We start from the raw sequence: 22701 nt of genomic DNA, 5'->3' as shown, positions 1-22701 counted from the left end.
CCGGAAGAGTCTATGCTCCCGGCCAGTTCCGGGTCGTGGTCCCGACGCCTGTGAGGAACGGCCGGAGCTCCTCGGCGGGGGCGGGGCCGTCGGAAACGCCCGAAGAAGGGAGAAGGAGTAAATGGAGGCGAAACGAAGCCTTTTGTTTTTCCTACTCGCAGTGAGAAGATTCGCGTTTTACAAAGCGAGAGTAGCGGGAGTGCGTCGGGTCACTCGCGCGCGCGCAAGGGTAACGCGGGCCGCTGCGGCGCGGTGAGGCCGTGTGGCGCCGCCGGAGCGCGGGCTCGGATCGGCCGTGCGTGTCGCAGCACGAGGGAGTGTTCCGAGCAGGAAGAAGGCGCTGGTAGAGGAGCCGGATTGAACGAAGGCGCCGTGGAGCCGAAGGCGGAGGCGGGCGAGATCGTGCGTCCGTACCGTCTGTTCGCTCCGTGGGGCTCGAACGCACCACCCGACTCCCAGCCAGCCAGGCGCGGGGGGAGATGCTTTTTTCAGATGCAGACGCGGTGAGTAGAGAACGGTCGCGGCGCGTGCTTCCTGGTCCGCGCCCTCAGCCCGCGTGGGGCAGTCGCCGGGTGACCCGGAGGCCGCAGCTCGGCCGATTGGAAACGGCGGAAATCGTACAACACTTGGTCTTAAGCGCAGTGAAATTAAGCCAGAACAGAAGCATCGCTGGACGATCCGGTATCTGGGGGTTAAACACGTGGTCAGAAGAGCGTCTCAGGGGGTGCCTGGGGGGCTCAGCGGGTTAAGCCTCTGCCTTCGGCTCAGGTCATGATCTCGGGGTCCTGGGATCGAGCCCCGCATCGGGCTCTCTGCTTGGTGGGGAGTCTGCTTCCCCCTTTCTCTCTGCCTGCTTGTGATCTCTGTCTGTCAAATACATAAATAAAATCTTTAACAAAAAAAAGAATGTTTCAAGAAAATTTAAAGAATTTTTAAAGTAGAGGTTAAAAGCCTATTTACCCAAATTGGTGGACATCAACAAACAGATTTCAAGTGTAAGGGAAGGCAGCAGACGCAGAGCAGCCAGCGCAGTACTGAAGAACACCGAAGTGCACGTAAGCGCTGGTTCTAGCCAACTTGAAAGACTGTAAAGCTACAGGAATCAAGACAGTCTGGTACTGGCGAAAAGAGAGGCAAGTAGATGAGTGGGACGGAGTGGAGAGCCCAGAAAGACGCCTGCAAATGCAGTCAGCTGGTCTTTGATCCCGGAGAAAAGGCTGTTAAAGGAGAAAAGATCATCTTTTTCAACATACTGTACTGGATGGATTGGACGTCCACATCAAAGAAAATTTTTAGACACAGCTGGTACACTTTCAACAAAAACTAACCCAGAATGGATCTTAGAGCTAACTAGGTGTCCAGTTTGTTTTTAGTAACACCTAAGAAGACTCAAAGTTTTAACTAAAGTGACCTTGAAATAAAAATCAGAGGGGCTGGCTGAGAAATGATTGTAATTTAGTAGGGAACTGGGAGCTCGTCTCCAGGCGGCTCCTGGAGGTTCCCTGTTCTAGCTGTAGCATTGGTCATCTTTCCATGGAACTCTGGTTTCTTTTATCGGAGAATGGTATTAGAAATCAAGATCTGGGTTCGAGGTATGCTCATTGCCAATGGAATGTCATTGCTTCTAGGTCATGTCAGTTGACACAACAGGGAGCTACGTGTGTGTACACTAATCTACCATGTACACACATGTACATATTTCTGTACGTATCTATCTGCCTTTATATTAAGCTAAACCTGGCATTTCCAAATCTAAGCCATTGCTGCATGGATCATTCTAGTCTTTCTCCCTTGCTTGTCTGTGGAGTTGCTTGTCTCCCAGTTCAACAGTAAGAAATCTGGCTCCTATCTTCTGTCACCCATTTATTTAATGGATCAATTCCAGTATCTTTGTACACTGGACTCTCACTTTCTATGGATCCCATTCTGTTTTTCTGGATTTCTGTCTTTTCTTACTATAGTACTGCTCCTACAAAAGAATCAGTGATTTCAGAAAAGGCTTACTGTGCCTGAGAATACATTTATTGCACCATAACCTTTTTTTTTTTTTAATACGGGCTTGAGCTCATGACCCTGAGAATCAAGACCTGAGCTGAGGTCAGGAGTCGGTTGCTGGGGCGCCTGGGTGGCTCAGTGTGTTAAGCCTCTGCCTTCAGCTCAGGTCATGATCTCAGGGTCCTAGGATAGAGCCCCACATCAGGGCTCTCTGCTCTGCGGGGAGCCTGCTTCCTCCTCTCTCTCTGCCTGCCTCTCTGCCTACTCGTGATCTCTGTCAAATAATAAAAAAAAAAAAGAGTCAGATGCTTAACCAACTGAACCACCCAGGTGTCCCCTCCATCACTTTTTTTTTTAAAGTAGACTTTTTAGGGGCACCTGAGTGGCTCTGCTGGTTAAGTGACTGCCTTCAGCTTAGGTCATGGTCCCAGGGTCCTGGGATTGAGCCCCGCATAAGACTCCCTGCTCAGTGGGGTTCCGTTTCTCCCTCTCTCTCTGTTCCTCTCTCCTGCTTGTTCTCTCCCCCCCCAAATAAATAAATAAAACAAACAAACCCCTCCCTGCTGTTTCATTTTAAGTTTACAACAAAATTAAGCAAAAGGTAGGGAGATTTCCCATTCATCCCTTGCTCCTACACATGAACAGCCTTCCCTACTATTAAATTCCCACACTAGAGTCAAATATTTTCATTTATTTATTATTTTTATGTGTTTTTAAAGATTTTATTTGGCAGAGCTCACAAGTAGGCAGACAGGCAGGCAGACAGGCAGGCAGAGAGAGAGGGGGAAGCAGGCTCCCCGCTGAGCAGGGAGCCTGATGTGGGGCTCGATCTCAGGACCCTGGGATCATGACCTAAGCTGAAGGCAGATGCTTAACTGATTGAGCCACCCAGGGGCCCCTGAGCCTTGGTTTCTATTAAGAGAATAATTCCTTTCTTACAGAATTGCTTAAATTAAATGAGACAAGTATATTAAGTTCGTAGTAAAAATTCCATTGTAGTGAAATAAAGTTCAGTTTCCTCTTCTCCATTATTTTTTTTAAAAGATTTATTTATTTATTTATTTGACAGCGAGAGAGAGAGAGAGATCACAAGTAGGCAGAGAGAGAGAGAGAGGGAAGCAGGCTCCCCGCTGAGCAGAGAGCCCGATATGGGACTCGATCCCAGGACCCTGAATCATGACCTGAGCCGAAGATCCCTGATTTTATACTTTCTTCCTCTTTGAGCTCCTTTGATAACCAGCCTAAACGCTCCAATTCCAGGACTCCTTCAAAGGTCCAGCATGAAATCCACACCCAGTGTCAGCGGATTTGTAGCATCACCATTGTTTTATCTGGGATTCTTGGTTGTGTGGAAATACTGAAGTTGGGATACTTGCAGAATCAAGGGAGATAGTGTAGGAAACATTGGAGGAATGGGACAGCATTGGAGGAGGGACACCATTGGAGGAATGGGGCAGCAGACCCCACATAGCCAGAATTGTTTGCTCTGCCAAGTGAAATTTCTACCAGTGTTCACTCTGCCTTCTCTGATTCACATGCATAGGTCACATACGTTCTCCCTGACTGGACTGTGGCAGGGAGACAAGCAGCTTCCCAAAAGGAAACCTTGAGTTAATGTCCCTCCAAGAATACACACAGTGGGGCAGAGGCCGTAACCCCAAAAGAAACGGTGCTACTGAGAAGGGGGCAGGTGTCGGAGAGCCAAAAAACCCCCAGCAAATGCCAACCATGAGAGGCACCTTTATCCAAGCACTGTGCCAAGTTCTTCACATAATCTTCCTCAATTCTTTTTTTTTTTTTTTAAGATTTTATTTATTCATTTGACAGAGAGAGAGATCACAAGTAGGCAGAGAGAGAGGAAGGGAAGCAGGCTCCCTGCGGAGCAGAGAGCCCGATGCGGGGCTCGATCCCAGGACCCCGAGATCATGACCTGAGCCGAAGGCAGCGGCTCAATCCACTGAGCCACCCAGGCGCCCCAATCTTCCTCAATTCTTGCAACAAACCAATGAAGGCAGGTGCAACTACTCCCCCCACATTACAGATAAAGAACTTGAAAATAGGAGAGGTTTTTTTTTTTTTTTTTTTTTTTTTAAATAGGAGAGGTTAATTACCCTCTTTAAAATTACACAGTAAATATTGGAGCTGAAATTTGAATGCAGACATTTCAGCCTTCACAGTAGTGCTCTTGACCACTGCACCGCACTCCTTTCCTGCTTTCCCACTGAGGAGAAGAGACACAAGTTGGTTATTTCTCTGTAACTAAATATTACTCTTAATGCACGGTGTGAGCTTATCCCTGAACTGTTAAAATAATGGTTTCTCTAAAAGTCTCTGTCTCTAGCAACATGCCTTTGTAAACCTAGAGACTGGTACTCACGCAGGGTGTTCTGTGTGCTCAAGATGTATCATTTACTTTCCCATGAGCAGGAATCCCATGTTCTGACCAGCTTACTAACAAAAACATGGACTGTCAATAAAAATTATGTCTAATTTGGGAGGTTTAAAAACCAAATAGAAATAAAGTCAAGAATAGCAGATGAGTCAGGAATGGGTGAATAGAACTGGAGTTATCAAAGGTCTTTATGTCATTCAGGAGGAATAGTGACATACCTCAGACTTTTATACATTTAGAAAGCATGTTAAAATTTCAAGATTTCAATATTAACCATAAAAGAATAGAAATAGTGTAGTTTCCAAGCTCGTAGAGAGGGGGATATTGAAAGAAAGAAATCCTAATCAATTCAAAGATGAGAAATGTCTTCTCCAACACCAGCTAGAGTCCTATAATTCACCTACATTTGACACTAACTACCAGAGGTAGAGCTGACCACACAGGCTGAGAGCTCACCCACAAGACTGCCACACTTCAGACACCAGTCACAAGCATCAAGTGCCAAAGAATACTCACACTTCTGTGTGGCTGAGATATCCAATCGGGTTCCCACGGCCCTTGCTCCAAATTCAACAACTTGCTAGAAGGACTTTACAGAACCCAGGGTAATATTAATTTAGGATTGCAATTTATTGTAAAACATACCAATCAGCAGCCTGATGAGGAGGTAAGTAGGGTAAGTTCGATAGGGTCCCAAGCCCGGAAGCCTCTGTCTCTCTGGAGTTGGGGTGCCCCACCTACCGGCACATGTGTGTGTTCACTAACCCAAAAGCTCCACAAACCCCCTCCTTTAGGGGTTTTCATGGAGGTTTCACTATGTAGGCATGGTTGTGTTCATTGATGATTAGCTCAGTCTCTAGCCCCTCTCCCCTTCCTGGAGGTTGGGGGATGGGGCTGCAAGGTAGAAGCTCCAGTGAAGGGTTAGTGTTTCTGCTGACCAGCTGTCATCTTGAGGCTATGCAGGGAGTCACGATGCTCCTATTATCCTTATCACTGAGGACATTTCAAGGGTTTTAGGAGCTCTGTGCCATGAACCAGGAACAAAAATCAAATATTTTTCTTACTATATCATAGTTTTTAGATGATTGTGCTCCACTTTGAATCCTAATAGCAATTAAGCAATAACATATGCAAAATTAATTACAAAAATTCAGAAAGGTCTTTAGAGACAAAGGTTTGAAACCTTATTGAGAAATACAGAGAATACCTAAATAAATGAGAGGTATATCAGGTTCATGTTAGAGTCATGATTATTTAACATGGAGAGTCAATTCTAACCAAAATCCTCTATAGAATTAATTCTAACAAAATCCAAAGGAGTTTATTTATTTATTTATTTATTTATTTATTTGACAGAGAGAGAGAGAGATCACAAGTAGGCAGAGAGGCAGGCAGAGAGAGAGGAGGAAGCAGGCTCCCCGCGGAGCAGAGAGCCCGATGCGGGGCTCGATCCCAGGACCCTGAGATCACGACCTGAGCCGAAGGCAGCGGCTTAATCCACTGAGCCACCCAGGCGCCCCTCCAAAGGAGTTTTTAATGGAAACTGATAAGCCAATTTGAAAATGTATATGGAAAAACAAAGGTCCAAGAGTAGTTGAGGTGCCCTTGAAGCAAAGAACAGGGTGAGGGGATTTACTCTATCTGTATTAGACTTACTGTATACTTATTTTTTTATATTTATTTTTTAATTTTAAAATTTCAATTCAACTTAAGTAATATATAGTGTATTATTAGTTTCAGAGGTAGAATTCAGTGATTCATCATTTGCATACAACAACCAGTGCCCATTCCATCACATGCCCTTCTTAATGCCCACCACCCAGTTACCCCTTCCCCCCACCCACCTCCCCTCCAGCAACCTTCAGTGTGTTTCCTATAGTTAAGAGTCTCTTATGGTTTGTCTCCCTCTGTTTTTGTCTTATTTTTCCTTCCCTTCCCCTATGTTCATCTGTTTTGTTTCTTAAATTCCACATACACATGAAATCATATATTTGTCTTTCTCTGTCTTATTCTTAGCATCACATCCTCTAGTTCCATCTATGTTGTTGCAAATGTCAAGATTTCATTCTTTTTGATGCCTGAGTAATACCCCATTGTATATATATACCACGTCTTCTTTATCCATTCATCTGTCAATGGACATCTGGGTTCTTTCCATAGTTTGGCTCTTGTGGACATGGTTATAAATACGGGTGCATGTGCCCTATGGATCACTATGTTTGTATCCTTTTTAAAAAAATACTTATTTGAGGGGCGCCTGGGTGGCTCAGTGGATTAAGCCACTGCCTTCGGCTCAGGTCATGATCTCAGGGTCCTGGGATCGAGCCCCACATCGGGCTCTCTGCTCCGCAGGGAGCCTGCTTCCTCCTCTCTCTCTGCCTGCCTCTCTGCCTACTTATGATTTCTCTCTCTCACTGTCAAATAAATAAAATAAAATCTTTAAAAAAAAATACTTATTTGATAGAGACAGATAGTGACAGAGATAGCAAGAGAGAGCACAAGTAGGGAGAGCGGCAGGCAGAGGGAGAGGGGGAAGCAGGCTCACTGCTGAGCAGAGTGCTCAATGCAGGACTCAATCCCAGGACCCTGGGATCATGACCTGAGCTGAAGGAAGATTCTTAAAGGACTGAGCCACCCAGGTGCCCCATGTTTGTATCCTTTGGATAAGTACCTAATAGTACAATTGCTGGGTCGTAGGGTAGCTCTATTTTTAACTTTTTGAGGAACCTCCATGCTGTTTTCCAGAGTGGCTGCACCAGTTTGTATTCCCATCAGTGCAAGAGGGTTCCCCTTTCTTCACATCCTTGCCAACATCCGTTGTTTCCTGAGTTGTTAATTTTAGCCATTCTGACACATGTGAGGTGGTATATCATTGTGGTTTTGATTTGTAGTTCCCTGATGCCAAGTGATACTGAGCATTTTTCCATGTGTCTGTTGGTCATTTGTATGTCTTTTTTGGAGAAATGTCTTTTCATGTCTTCTGCCCTTTTCTTGACTGGATTATTTGGTTCTTGGTTGTTGAGTTTGATAAGTTTTTTTAAAATAGATTTTGGATACTAACCCTTTATCTGATAAGACGCTTGTAAATATCTTCTCCCATTCCATGGGTTGTCTTTTAGTTTTATTGACTGTTTCCTGTGCAAAAGTTTTTATCCTGATGAAGTCCCGGTAGTTAATTTTTGCCTTTCTTTTCCTTGCCTTTGAAGACATGTCTAGCAAGAATTTGCTGCAGCTGAGGTCAAAGAGGTTCTACTTGTGTTCTCCTCTAGGATTTTGATGGATTCCTGCTTCACATTTAGGTTTTCATCCATTTTGAATTTATTTTGGGGTATGGAGTAAAAAAGTGGCCCAGTTTCATTCTTCTGCATGTGGCTGTCCAATTTTCCCAGCACGATTTGTTGAAGAGACTGTCTTTTTTCCATTGGACAGTCTTTTTTGCTTTGTTGGAGATTAGTTGACCATAGAGTTGAGGGTCCCTTTCTGGGTTCTCTATTCTGTTCCATTGATCTATGTGTCTGTCTGCTTGTTTGTTTGTTTTTTGCCAGTACTATTCTGTTCTGATGACTACAGTTTTGTGATACAGTTTGAAGTCCAGAATTGTGATGCCTCCCACTTTGGTTTTTCTTTTTCAATGTTCCTTTGGCTATTCAGGGTATTTTCTGGTTCCATACAAATTTTAGTGTTGTTTGTTCCAGCTCCATGAAAAATGTTGATGGCATTTTGATAAGGATGAATGTATATTGCTCTAGATAGCATAGACATTTTAGCAATATTTGTTATCCCAATCCATGAGCTTGGAATGTTTTCCCATTTCTTTGTGTCTACTTCAATTTCTTTCATAAATGTATTCTATAGTTTTCAGAGTACAGATCCTTTACCTCGTTGGTTAGGTTTATTCCTAGGACCTTGTGGTTTTTGGTACAATTGTAAATGGGTTGATTGTTGGATTTCTCTTTCTTCCGCCTCATTATTAATGTATGGAAATATGACTGACTTCTGTGCATTGATTTTATATCCTGCATCTTTGCTGAATCCCTGTATAAGTCCTATTAATTTTTTGGTAGAGTCTTTTGGGTTTTCTACATAGAGAATCATGCCATCTGTGAAGAGTGGGAGTTTGACTTCTTCTTTGTTGATTTGCATGCCTTTTGTTTCTTTTTGTTGTCTGACTGCTGAGGCTGGGGATATTCAAAGTGCCTGATGGAACACAGTGTAGACCTCTGAAATTCATCCATGCACATGTAGAAATGAACTTCAAACAAAGGTGCATGGCAGACTTGAATTTCACAAATGGGGTTAGAAAAGTTGATTATCCATATTTTAAAAAACAAAACTGACTCCTACTTTATAAAAGACAGAAAAATCACTTCCAGGCAAAACATTTGAATGATCCCGGGTTAACAAAAGGTTCTTAAGACCCAAAAAGGGAAAATAAAAAGATTGATACATTTAACAATGTTCAAAATAAGAATTTCTTTTCATCAAAATATACTATAATGAAAGTGAAAAAAACATACAACTCAGCCTTTTCACTCCTAGATATATATCTTAGAGAAATACGGGAACATAGGTGACATACAAGAATATGCCCAGTGCATTGTTTATAATAGCAAAAAAAAAAAAAAAAGTGGAAGAAACAAATGTTTATTGTTAGGTTTCCTTATACAGTAGAATATTATCACCAGTGAAGATGGTGAACTACAGTGGCACACAGTAACGTGTAACCCTCACAAACTTACCAAGAAAAAGAAGCTTAAGAACACATACAGGGTGATTCAATGTATGTAAAGTTCAAAACATGCAAAACTAAACAGTATTGTTTAGAGATACATATTTATGTTATTTTTTAGAAAGGTTTTATTTATTTATTTGTCAGAGAGAGCACAAGCAGGGGGAGTGGTAGGCAGAGGGAGAAGTGGGTTCCCCGCTGAGCAAGAAGCCCAATGCGGGACTCGATTCCAGGACCCTGGGATCGTGACCTGACCCAAAGGCAGCTGCTTAACTGAATGAGCCACCCAGGCATCCCATATTTATGTTAATGTACACACACGGAAGTCCTGAATTACACTGATAATGTTCTGTTTCTTCAACTAGGTGCTAATGACATCCATTTTTGATTTTTACTTTCCAATACGTTTATTTATACAGTTAGCCTTCACTACTGTGGATTCCATATTTGCAAATTCAGCTGGTTGCTAAAATTTACTTGTAACCCCCAAACCTCCCCTCATGCTTTCACAGTCATTCATGGAGATACGCAGAGTAACGAAAGTTCCGGGTGATTCCACTGCCATGTTCCCCGCCAAGGCTGAACCGGCAACACCGCTCTCATGCTCTAAATCAGTGTCCTTTTTGTAGTACATTCAAGCTTACACTTTTGCATTCTTTTGTTTTTGTGGTGGTTTTGCTGTTTAAAATGGCTCTCAAGCACCGTGCTGGGTGCTGTCTAGTGTTCCTAAGGTGTGCTGTGCCTTACGGAGAAAATACATGTGCTACACAAGCTTCCGTCAGGTACTAGTCATCATGCTATTGGCCATGATGTCAATGAATAAATCAACAATGTATATTAGATGTGTATGTTACTATATATTAAATAGAGAAACACAACAAGGTGAAGTATCAAGTGGTTGATGAAAATATTGTGACTGGAGGCTCCCAGGAACCCAACTGTATTTCCCCTAGGAGCAATGGTTCAGTATTCACAAATTCACTGTTCTCAGTTACTTTATATAGAACTACCTGGAATGATAAGAAGTGACTGCATATGAATATTGATATTTACAGGTGTGAAATTTGTAACGTGTTCTAGAGATGCTAGGGGAGTAGGCAGAGGAAAGATGGTTTTAGTGGAGATGAGTGGAGAATTATCTATTTAAGAATAGGGAGTAGCCATGGTGATGGAGATTGCCATGTTAGGAGTGGTTTCTGGGGTGGTTGTGGAGGTGAGAAGCCAGGGAGAGGAAGCTGAGGACTTGGACTTACTTTTATGAGTCCTTTTACCTGCCAGGGTGGGAGGCAGTGGAGAGATGTGGAGATTTACTGAAATGGAAGACTGGGTCCTCTGTGCCATCCTCTCTGAAGTTCTTCAGGGACCTGCTGTCTGGGTCTGGGGGTTTGAACAGGTGCCGGCACGGCTAGGGAAGGAACATGAGGTGCACGGCAGAGGGTAGTGGGGTTGCAGGGGCCTATAAGGAGGAACTCAGAAGGCTGGGAGCTTAGTGGGACCAGAGCAGAGTGAGGTCTGGAAATTGTTGTCTCTGTGTGATTTGTTGGGCATGTGCTGGCTGGAAGATCAGGCAAACAGCTGTCCATGTCAGCTAAGAAGTCTGGACTTCCTGATGGAGGAAACAGAAGATTCCTAGGCAAGAGCGTAACACAGTTTTGTTTTACAAACTCACTCCCACCACAGGACGGACAAGGGACAGGAAGTGCAGAAATCAGCAAGGCCTGCACTGAGGTTGTTGAGGGCAGAGAAGGTGTGTGTGGGGAGGGGCAGAGACCAGTTAGGAGATAAACTGATAGGACTGCATGGCTGATTGCACATTGGGCTGTGGAAGAGGGCAGTCTGGTGTGAGGCTTGTGCCCAGACACAGATGTTTGGGCTGAGAAGGCTTTCTCGTAGAAGGAGTTCTGGGCCAAGTGTCACAGGTTGATTCCCAGCCAAACAAGGCAGGAAAAGCCCTTTTGGATCTGGAACCCACTCACCACCAAAACCTCCACCTGCCGGGACTGAAATGCATCCTAACTGTGTTAGTTTAAAAATATGTCTAAAAGGTTTTGATATTCCTCCCTTCGAGAGGGGTCACCAGAGATCCTAACTTAGAACCAAACAGCTGTCCTGTTGCTAGATTCCTGATCCTCAGAAACCATATCAGATGTTTACTGTTTTCAATCTGCTAAGTTTTGTGACAACTTGCCACGCTGCAATAAACAGCACACCAGCTATCTGTGATGACCAACCGTCTCCCCTTTGAGACCTCCCAACACAGGCAGGCAACACTTCCTGCCCATGGTCTCAGGAAACGACACTTTCTATCTCGATTTCTGAATCATCAGACAGCGCTCAGACTTCTGTCCTCCTGGAGCCCCTCATTCTTGCGGAGGTCCACTGACCCTGTGACCCGGGGCTGGGAGGAGGCACCCTGGTCTGTAGTGCAATATGGCGGGAGGACCGTCCTGGACAGATTGTGGGATGGGGCTCCCTCCCCTGCGGCGCTCACATCCAGCCACCAGCAAGTGCGCAGGCTCTTCCCCTCTGTTTCTGACCCCCCCCCCCAATATTCCCAGCCTTACCCACCCCCAGCCATCCGGCCCTAACCCTAATCCCAAGACAGCAGAGAGATCTTTCAAACACATCTGAGTGGGACCACAGTGATAGGTCCCCCAATAATGGGTCCATGATCAAAGGAGTGAGACTGATACAAAGCGAAGGTCAAGCAAAGCTTTATTCTGCGCCAGGCATGGAGAATCAAACCCACTCGTTGGGGCGTCTCTTACAAAGAGGTGACCTCTCCCAGCCTCACAGACTAACTTTTATAGAGCACAGGCCACGTGGTTGAGCCTGGCCACACACAGGTGGCCGATGAGATTACAATTTACCCCAGCAGCTATTTGAACTAGCCATCACCTAGGTCAGAATTGGCGCCCAAAAGGCGGGGCCCACTCTCCTTGGTAGCTAGGGAGACAGGACGCGCCCGCACTGATGTCTCCACCCCGCCTGACCCGCCCTTGCATCTGGGCTTTGCTACCTGGGACTGGTTTCCCCGACTTGCTTTTAAGTCAGTTCCTCTGGGAGGGGCAGGGTCAGTCTGTTTGCTGCACACGCAACCCAGCGGCTGCTCTGGCTAAGCAGCCCTGACGCACACCACTCTTCGGACGAGCGTCTCTTCCGGGCTCCCCATCACCGCGGACAGCCGGCTACCCCACGGCGCCTGCAGGACCGCACCTGGCCCGCCTCCGACCTCGCCTGGCCCCGCGGCCCCGCCCCCCGCGTCCTTCCCGCCCCCCGACTGGTCCCACCGGCCTGGCACGGGAGGTCTTTGCTGACCACTCGCCGTCCCATTTCGGCTGCTATTCAACGCGCTTCTGTGACGGCTTTTCTCTCCCCACTAGGGGAGCTTCGAGAGCGTTCCCTTGTTTAGGGCGTCGTCCTCCCATCCAGAGCGGTCGCTGCGACCTGGTAACGCCCGACCGCCCCACCGCAGCCTGGGCCCCGCCCACCGCAGCCTGGCCCCGCCCACCGCAGCCTGGCCCCCGCCCGCCGCAGCCTGGGCCCTCCGCCCCCGCCCCCGCCCGCCGAGCCGTCCGCGCCCCGCCCTCGCCCCGCCCACCGCGTGTCCGGCCTGTGGAATTCGGCGCCGCAGACGCGTTTCCGGAGGAGGGAATTCGGCGTCGGACTTCCGGCTCTACGTAATCTCCGGCGGCGACGGCGGCGCATGGCGGTGAGATGTGCGGAGAGGCCGCGGGGGTGCCAGGCTCTTGGGCCATCGGCGGTCCCTCATGACCCTTGTGCTGCCCCCTTTGTCCAGGCCCGCGGACAGCCGGCTCGGGAGAAGTCAGCGGCCGAAAGCCCAGGTACCGCCTGCGCGCCCCGCAGCCCCCGGCCGCCTGGATCGCTCCCCGACGCCCCGCGTCCTTCCGCCGTCGGGTCGCAGCCGGTCGGCCTCCGCCTAGGGCGCTCCGCGTGCAGCGACGCCGCCCCCGGGGCGCACCCCCGCCGTGGAGGCGCCGCAGCCTCCGAGAAGCAAAAGAAGCAGCGAAGTCGGAATGGGGCGTCGGTGGCGAACGGCGGCGGGAGGGTCTTCGAGGAGCCGGTCTCCGAGGAGGCGCCCGTCAGCGCGGAGGCTCAGGCAAGGGCGGCGAACCCCGACGCGTCCGGGCGTGTGCTCTCGGGGTTGCGGCGTTGAGGCTGCGCGGGGAATGGGCCGGGAGGGCGGCGGGGCGTGGGGCCGGCGGCCGCGGGGTCCTGCTGCCGTGTCACGGGCGCGTCCCCCATCGTCGCAGGCGGAGCAGCTGGCCCGGGAGCTGGCGTGGTGCGTGGACCAGCTGGAGTTGGGCCTCAGGATGCAGAGACCGAGTCCGAGACAGAGTGAGGGGCCTTCCTCTGAGCTGGGGCGGGAGTGCGGCCGCGGTGGTGCCGCGGGAGGGAGTTGCTCGCCGACCGCGGGAGGTGAGGGTAGCGGTTCCTGGTCATTTGTTTTTTCATCCTCAGGAGAGCAGGCCGTTGGGGCGATCCGGACCCTGCGCAGCGGGAGAACCCCCCTGCCCCGGAAGAGGCAGCTAATGCACTCCTTGTTTGGGGACTACAGGGCTCAGATGGAAGCCGAGCGGCGTGAGGCCCTGCGGGTTCTCAGAGCTGGTGAGGAGCTGGAGGGTGCGCCCCGCCTTTGCAAGAGACGTGCCTCGGGCGGTTCCAGGGGGTAGGAAGAGCCCAGGGAGTGACCGGAGGAAACCCGGAGTAACGGGGCTGGCCGGGGTTGGCAGGGGGAGGGCAGGGGGAGGACACCGACTGGGAGAGCAGGCACAGAGAAAGCTGCGGCTGTTGTAGGGAGAGAGAGCGCAGAGCGCCCGGTGGGGAGGGCGGGGGAGAGAATCTCAAGCCCCCGGCTCTGAGCCCTGTGCTGATGGGAGACTGGATCTCCTGACCCTTAGATCATGACCTGAGCTGAGATCAACTCAGCTGACTGACTGAGCCACCCAGTGCCCCTGTGTCTAAGTGGACTTTGAGATAACACCGTCCCTGCAATTTTGAGGATTGAGTAGTTTTCTATCCCAGGGGGTTAGAGTTGAATGGCCACAGGTGAGGTTAGCTGTTCGGACTGTTCTGAGACTGTCTGTCTGCTCCCCCACAGCAGCCTGTGCGGCGCAGGTGCAGCCTGTTGGTGAGGCCACCAGAAAGAAGAACGGAAGGGTCTGCAGGCCTCGCCAGGCAGGGGTAGCCAAGGCCACCTTGGACACGCCTGATGAAGAGTTTAGGTTCAATTTTTTTTAGCCTCTTCCATCCCAGAGCAGTTCCCCTGCCCAGGTAGTGTGGAGTTTGTCTGGAGTACGGAGCCTTTCCAGGAATGCTCTGTCAGACGTGGGGTTGGTCTGTCCGTGGCTGGTCAGTGGGATCTGGTCCCTGGCTGTGAGACAGATGTGAGACCAGGTAAGCACAACAGCCATTCGAAGGTTTCCAGATGAAAACCTTCCTGCCGGAGGAAGGAGGTCCGTTTAGAAAAGCTTCTACAGTAACCTGACGTGAGTGTTCAGCATGTTGTAGAAAGAACGTTTTACTCAGTCTTTAGGTTGAGATTAAGCAGCTGTTTGTAGTGAGGAGTGTGGAGGAAGCTATGGGCTGTATTGTGGTGCTTACTTCTGAAAGATTGTCCTGTCAGATGGTGTAGTGCTTTCTGTCGTAGCGTCACGTTGCACTAATAAAACTTTTTGTAAAAATGGATAGTGAATTCATGGGCTCACTCTCTGTGTTACATGAGTACAGATGAGGTGTCTGGCGTGGTTGGGTTCCACGCTCACCACAGTGCTTGGTCCTTCGTATCATTCCCGAGCATGTGTCATCCTCAGGGAGCCAGTGTGGCTTTGTTCTTAGGAGCAGAGAGCTTCTTGTCCTCAGTCCTGGCTAAAGACCAGGGTTGAGCATCAGTACATGACCTCTCTGATCTTGGCTGCTCCAAGTCACAGTCCCAGGACCTCTGTTGCCCTGAATTGGGTGGCTTAGTCCTCCTCAGTGGTTGTGATGCCATCTTTGCTGGTGTCTCCCAAGCTTGCATCCCAGACTAGATAAGATGGCTGGAGCCCAGCTGCCTACCCCTCATTTCTACTTTGATGTCTCATGGGTACTTTCGACTTGACATGTCTAAACATTTGATCTCCCTTTGTCTTCTGCTTTTGAGTGAATGGTTGATGAGGCCAAAAACTTGTGTCATCCTTTCTTGCTTTCCTCCTTCTACACAAGTGTTCAGTACTTTAGCTGGAATGTGAGTTCTGTCTTCACACTAAATCTCTATTTCTCTTCATTGTTTGGCATTCTAATCCTGGCCCTGGCTCCTGCCCTGACTGCCGTGTGAGCCTCCGGGTGTTAGTGGCAATACGTGGCACTGTGTGTTCAGTGCAGCCAGTGGTCCTCCGTGTATATTGGGTCCTTTTTCTGACCTAGTGACTGTTGTACCCATGATACACTGTGAAGGCTGGTGGACAAGGTGCCACTTAGGGCCTGCGCACATTTTAGCCTCCCGCCCACCTCTCTGAAGTGGTCCCCTTTTCTTGTTCCCACTGTGCTGGCTTCTTGTCTGCTCCCGAGATAACCAACTCCATTCTGCCTCAAGGCTGCAGTTCTGATACGACGTTCACTAAAAGTCCACTTGCGGCAGGTCTTGGACTCTGGGGAACATGGTGCGTGGAGACTGGGAAACCGGCATCGTCTGAAGACTGGAGGGCAGTTTAGCCTCTGGGCCATCAACTCTGCTTTCCCTCTTAGGTCATTTTTCTACTCCTTCAGCGTATCCCCAACTGTGTTCCTGGTGGTGTTTCATCCATGGTTGCATGTTAGGCAACAGAGCTAAGTCAGACCCTGACTGTGGCCACAGCTCACCCGTCTGTAGATAGGGTGGGTGTAGGTGGTGCAAGGTGAGGTTAGCTGGAGACCCTGACCTACCTGCACCCTCTCAGGCCTCGGTGTTCTGGTCTGTGTCACAGGCCTGCTGTGTGGGGTCTCAGCACCAGCTCCCTGGCTCTGCAGCTCATGTTTGGTTCCTCCTAGTGGCCTTCATGGTGGCTACAGTCATATGTCTGGATGATGATCATTTGTTCTACGCACTTTTTTTTTCCTTATCCCTAAAGATTTTATTTATTTATTTGACAGCGACACAGAAGGAGAGGGAACACAAGCCCGGTGAGTGGGAGAGGGAGAAGCAGGCTCCCTGCTGAGCAGGGAGCTTGACGTGGGGCTCCATCCCAGGACGCTGGGATCATGACCTGAGCCAAAGGCAGAGGCTTAATGATTGAGCCGCCTAGGTGCCCCTATGCACTTTTTAAAAAAAGGCTTTATTTATTTGACAGGGCACAAGCAAGGGAAGGGGCAGAGGGAGAGGGAGAAGCAGATCTCCTGCTGAGCAGGGAGTCCCACTCGACTGGATCTCAGGACCCTGGGATCATGCCCAAGCCAAACACAGATGCTCAACTGACTGAGCCACCCAGGCGCTCCCGTTCTACAGACTTTTATCAGCACTTGCTTGGTTCCCCATGGCGTGTTCTAAGGACTATATTTTCAGCAGCTGGGGGTTCCCCCCCTAATTTGAGTCCCATTGCCTCCTGAAAAATGGAGGTGGATCACCTACCTTCTGGGGGCTTGGACAGGATACACCCAAATCCCCCAAGGTTTCGGAGGCCCCTTTAATGCCCACATGCAACTGTACAGGCCACAGGTAGCGGCTCCCAGGAAGCTCCCAGCCTAGTTTGCCTACTTGCTGTGCCTCTGTGGGACTCAACCAAAAGCTGGGCCCCCTGGCCTGAAACTCTAGTCCTGCCCTTCCAGTCCTTGGCTCAGCTGTTCCCCCCCACCTCTGGTCAGTGGGCACCCCACATGGGGAGCTTCAGAAACAGGTGACACGCAGCCAGTTCCCTGTTGTTTTACTTAGAAAGGGAGGCAAACCATGAGAGACTCTTGGCTCTGGGAAACAAACTGAGGGTTACGGAAAGGGAGGTGGTGGGGGGATGGGGTAACCAGGTGATGGGCACATGTGGTCATGAGTACTTGGTGTTGTGTGCAACTAATGAGTCACTGAACATTACATCGAAAACTAATGATGTATTATATGTTTGGTAATTAAAAAAGAAAGGAATGCTAGTTTCTTACAATTCTGGATCACGAATCCCAGAGGAGTAAAAGATACAAAGCAGTAAACTAACCTTTAGGAATGCTGGGAAAAAACTAGAAAAACCCGTTTGATCCTGGACTGTGAGAAAGACTTGTAATTGAGGAAAAGAGGAAAGTGAAATAAAGCCTGGTGAGAATAGTGGTTCACGAAATGGATTGTAAAGTGAGATCACTGCACATCTGGCAAGGGGAGATTTGCAGAATTTTGTGAAAGATTGTATATCTTGACTCAGAGTGTAAATCTGTGTCAGTGAAGCCTGGAGACCTTCCTAGCCAGATGAGATTCACTTGCATCAGGGAATGCCAGAATTAGAGGCTTCGTGACACTGATCCATACCTCACTTTCCTTCCAGGTGTGTTGAACCTGAAAGCCATGACCACAGTGATGGTTTTGGGCAAAATAACGGGAAGACCTATGGTAAACACAAAATGTGGATTGCCAGAGGGTGCAGTGGCTGTGTTGGGGGCCAGTGAAGAGTAAGGAGCAGAGGCGGCACTGGGTGGGGGAGATGAGGATGGAGCTGAGGGATTGGTTGTTGACCTCCACTCAGAGCTTCACAACCCCCCCCCCCCCAAGTCAAAAACCAGAAAGATCACAGCTTTTGTTGGGGGGAGGGGTGTGGGCAGTCTCTCTTCCTGTTTGCATAGTGATCGTCTGCACACTTGACGCAGTGTCTCTGCATCGATGAGAAAGCAGAGATGTAGTGTGTCCGGTTTGGTAATTCTTACACATTCCCACTAACAAGACACAGTCACGTTGGAACATGGACATATTTCTCCACACAGCTTAGGGAAGGTGCTTCATGCATAATTTTGAGTTTACGTTGCCCGTTCCCTGATAATTTTATGGGAAAAAATATTTCCTTTATTCCTTTTCAGTGTACAAGGGAGGTATTTTGTCTTTCATGGGGAAATTATAGTAGATTCTTACGACTTGCAAATATCATCTCTCCTGGTTATGTTTTTGGTATGCCTTCTGACATTAATTGGTTTTTGGAAAATCCCTCCTAACTGAACACTGATGATATGTGAGAATTGTTGATTTTATTAGGTTCAGTAATGGTATTGTGGTTCTGTGGAAAATCGTGCTGGTATTTTTAGAAGTGCATACTGAAATATTTAGGTGTGCAGTGTTGTTTGTGATTTATTATATTTTACAATACAAAAATGTGAAGCAAATATGGCTAATTATGAAATCTGGTGTGTATGTGGCATTCATCACACCATTCTCTTCACTGTACTTGAAAAATTCCTTTTATGTCAAAAAAGAAGAAAAGCCAAGTCACCGGTCGCAGATCTTCCTAAGTTTAAAACATGTTTACCTTACTTTCACCGGGTCAGTGTTCATTAATTTCTTACTCCCCAAGCGAATTTCTGCTTTAAGTTTAAACAATATAAGTCCTAATAAGAAAACTATTTTGTCAACTTCAGTTAGTAAATTCTGCCATAAGATGGCAGTTTCCCCTCAATCTATTCCCAACATTCCCATTGTTGTCTCTGAACAATGCCATTGGTAGGGATTTTGGGGTGGCACCAACTTCCCATACATTTTGGAGGCCAATTCTGTAGTGTGATTTGGACATTGTCCTGGAGGCTTACTAAGCCTTAAACCTGTTTATCTAACCCCCTTGACGCTTCTCTGAGCTTCCAATCACTTGATATACAAAACAGACACGTTTGAAAACTGATTTGAAGAATCCACATCGTCTCTCAGGTCTCTGCACATTTTCCAGTAGCTAGACAGCTCCTAGGTCTCTTCCGCCTGTTGAGTCTTCCCATTTCTGAGACCTCAGCGCCCTGCAAAACAGTTTGGAGCCTTACTGGATTTGTTAAATCAGCGAGGCAAATTTTGTTCAAGTGCAATAACATTTTCAAGATGGGAAGTGAATGAGTAGGAATTAACCAGGCAAGGTAGGTGGTGAGATTACAAGGCAATGAGTAATTTACTGATTACATAGTGGAATTACTAAGTTTCAGCAATGGAATTAATAAATAAATTAACTAAATGTATGAATAAATGATGGCTGAATAATGAAACCCTACCTGTAGTTACATGACTCTCCCCTGGGAGACTGGGAGGGAGAAGGTATAGGAGAGAGAGGTTGCTGCAGGTGTCTGACTCTGGTTGGACACCTGCCCCCGTGAACTAGCAGAGCTTTCATTAAAGGCTTCAGAGAGATTTTCTTGAGTCCTGGGACCCAGTTCTGTCTGCATACAGAGTAGGGAGTCTGAACAATAACAAGAGATAAATTGCTATAGATTTGAGGGATATTCACAGTAGTTAGAATATCTAATAGTGAACAGATTGAATGTTTTTTCAACTAAAGATTTGTAGCTTTTTAGTGTACCTGCAAGAGTCACCCTCACTTTATATTTTGAGAGTAGTTAATGAAATCAGATCCTGTGTTTGGGAAGATTAGTAAAGAAGAAAAATCGTGGGGTCCCTGGGTGGCTCACTGGATTAAGCATCTGATTGCAGTTCAGGTCATGATGTTGGGGTCCTAGGATCAAGCCCTGGATCGGACTCCATGCTCAGTGGGGAGTCTGCCCCTCCTCCCTGGTGTGCATGCTCTCTCTCTCTCTCTCAAGTAAGTCTTGGGGCGCCTGGGTGGCTCAGTGGTTTAAGCCTCTGCCTTCGGCTCAGGTCATGATCTCAGGGTCCTGGGATCGAGCCCCGCATCGGGCTCTCTGCTCAGTGGGGAGCCTGTTTCTCCCTCTCTCTCTGCCTGCCTCTCTGCCTACTTGTGACCTCTCTCTCTGTCAAATAAATAAAATATTAAAAAAAAAATAATAAAAAGCCTTAAAAAAAAAGAAAAGAAAAACGGGCTCTTGGGTGGTTCAGTGGGTTAAGCCTCTGCCTTTGGCTCAGGTCATGATCTCAGGGTCCTGGGATCGAGCCCTGCATCGGGCTTTCTACTCAGCGGGGAACCTGCTTCCCCTTCTCTCTCTGCCTGACGCTCTGCCTGCTGTAATCTCTGTCAAATAAATAAATAAAATTAAAAAAAAAACCTCAATGCTGAGCAATAGGTAAATGTCATAATTAACACTTGAAATTTCATATGAAGTTCATGAATCCTGTGTTACCTTGCTAAATTCCCTAGGCTCCTGCTACCACTACAGAGTATTTCAGGTTTCAGTGCTTGCGTTTAAGTAATTGATAAAAAGTCCTAGTCTATTAGGACATGATCTGTAATACATGTATTTGAATACAGCTTCTTTGAGACCGTGTTTAATTATTAATGAATAATTATAATTATGCAGATAACTTATTATGTTGGTATTTCAGAATGTTCAAGCGAGGGAGCATGATTATTTTTATGTCAGAGCTCTGTTCTGAGATCTGTGCAAAAATACATCCAACAGTAGATTTGTAATTAACCTCAGTGACCCAGTGGCCCACTCTGTCTTCTGGGTGGCTCCATGATACCGTGGGGACCGAGGACAAACTGTTCCTTTTCCACTGACAAAGTTCCCATAGTTTAGAATGACATATTATGCCCTGGATTTTCCGTTATTATTCCAGAAAATGTCCTCCCCAGCACTATTAATTTGGATGTTCCTCAGGTGCAGGTGTGCTGAAGAAAGGTGTCGTGGTGTAAGGAAGGTTAGGTCTGACTGAAAAATATTAAGCAGTTACAGTGAGAACCATAGTGAAGTATTTCTGATGCAAACTGCATTCAAGAACACTTCAACCCCGAACCCTCAATTTTATAAAGACGGGAATATTTACACTGTGCACACAGAATTCTGTTAAGGATCATTCATGATATGCAACACTTGGAAAAATAAACTATGTATTTAAAAACAGTCATACCTGTGTTCACATCCATATATTTGTGATGAGCAATGGGAATACCACGTACCCCTTAAGCTTAAAGCCCAGAGGCCTTGATCATTCTGCATATGATGAGAATTGAGGAGGATCTTAGTTCACATTTTGTACTCACTCTGTGATCATGGGTCCCAGACTCAACCTCCTAGTGTTACATTATTCTCTAATATGGGATGCAGTAAAAATTACAAAGTGTTTGAGAACGTAACGGATATAAGTTATCAAACCCATCAGTAGTGGCTTGGAGAAATGAGGGACCCAGAGAACTGTCATCTTTCCACTTAGCCGAAGATAATGTAGGTGTGATTGGAAAATAAAACATGCTAGAGGGCAGGTCAGGGTCCAGTTTAGGGTAAAGTCAGGGTTGAGGGTAGGGAAGGGTCAGGGCCATGGTCGGTGTTGGGGATCAGGGTCTAGGGTCAGGGTCATGGGTTGGGTCCAGGGCAGGCTTCAGATCAGGTTCAGGGTCTGGCTCAGAGTCAGAGTCAGTGTCAGGGCCTGGGTCAGGGTCTGGGTCAGGGTTTGGTTTTAGTGTAAGTGGCCCTATTGCCTATCCTCCATCTCATCTCTGACTCTCTGGGCCTCTAGGATGGACAGGAATCACCCATGATCACATAGGCATTAGGGATTGAGCTGGACTATAGGTTTTTTGCTCCTCAGTGTTGGACTGTAATAGAAGAGTGAAATATCTGCCTGGTCACTGTTTCAAATTCAACTCAACCCTAGTTGAGGGCTTTGGAAGGCCTCAAGATTGTGCACAGTCCTTCCATCCTCCCATCTGGGGGGGGAGGGGGTGCTGCCTGCTCCACTCTGCCTGGGCAGCCTAAGTTTCCAGCAAAGGCCTGACCCTTGGAGGCATACAGTAGATTCATGTGACTTCTTTTTTTTTTTTTTTTTTTTAAAGATTGTATTTACTTATTTATTTATTTGACACAGAGAGTGAGTTTACAAGTAGGCAGAGAGGCAGGCAGAGGGAAGGGGGAAGGAGGCTCCCCGCTGAGCAGAGAGCCTGATGCAGGGCTCCATCCCAAGACCCTGAGATCATGACCTGAGCCGAAGGCAGAGACAACCCACTGAGCCACCCAGGCACCCCAGATGCATGTGAATTTATATAGGACTGGGTGCAGTGGCTTACCAGCTACCAGAAAGCCTACCATGGGCAGACTTCTCGTGGGCTGGTGGTGCTCTCCTGGCACCATCTGGATCCTTCGTCCTAGCTGAGTGATTAGCAATAGTCAGGTCTCAGATCGGACAGCCCTTGGCCTCCAACCATCCAGGCAGGCATCCGTGGTCCTGCTCAGGTCAGCCTGGGTCTTGACAACCCTTGTGGCCAATTACTGGGCAGTTTAATGGTTCATGGGCCACATAGACAGCCTCTCTGGATGTTTCCATTCATTCTCATTCAGCCTCTGTGGTGGAGACAAACGCCTGCTCCCTCACAGCCTGTTACTCTCCAAACACTGAATGTGGCCCTGGCCACAACAGCCATACAGCAGACTGGCTCTGCAAGCCTTTGGCCTCCCAGTTATAGTGTAAGCTTTGACATGCACACTCATTAAGAATCAAGAATACAGGAACAACTGTGTTCCCAGCAGGCAGTTTCTCACT

The 22701-nt window shown here is 47.7% G+C and overlaps 1 protein-coding gene across 2 annotated transcripts; it reads left to right on the top strand.

Moving 5' to 3' along the window:
• The first annotated feature begins 47 nt into the window (after nucleotides 1-47).
• C1H8orf33 (chromosome 1 C8orf33 homolog) lies at nucleotides 48-14823 on the top strand. 2 transcript variants are annotated; one of them, XM_046012813.1, is made up of 5 exons: nucleotides 48-503; nucleotides 12916-13236; nucleotides 13391-13475; nucleotides 13599-13745; nucleotides 14239-14823. In XM_046012813.1, the coding sequence occupies exons 1-5, from the start codon at nucleotides 480-482 to the stop codon at nucleotides 14376-14378; spliced, it is 717 nt and encodes a 238-aa protein (XP_045868769.1). In that variant the 5' UTR covers nucleotides 48-479; the 3' UTR covers nucleotides 14379-14823. The 2 variants fall into 2 exon arrangements, with proteins under 2 accessions (XP_045868769.1, XP_045868778.1); XM_046012822.1 differs by lacking the exon at nucleotides 48-503 and adding an exon at nucleotides 12754-12828.
• The last annotated feature ends 7878 nt before the right edge of the window (nucleotides 14824-22701 follow it).

Source organism: Meles meles, chromosome 1 (genome assembly GCF_922984935.1).
Source record: "Meles meles chromosome 1, mMelMel3.1 paternal haplotype, whole genome shotgun sequence".
Classification (NCBI taxonomy): domain Eukaryota; kingdom Metazoa; phylum Chordata; class Mammalia; order Carnivora; family Mustelidae; genus Meles; species Meles meles.
The sequence above is the reverse complement of the archived record's forward strand: the minus strand, read 5'-3'. Positions and strand labels throughout refer to the sequence as shown.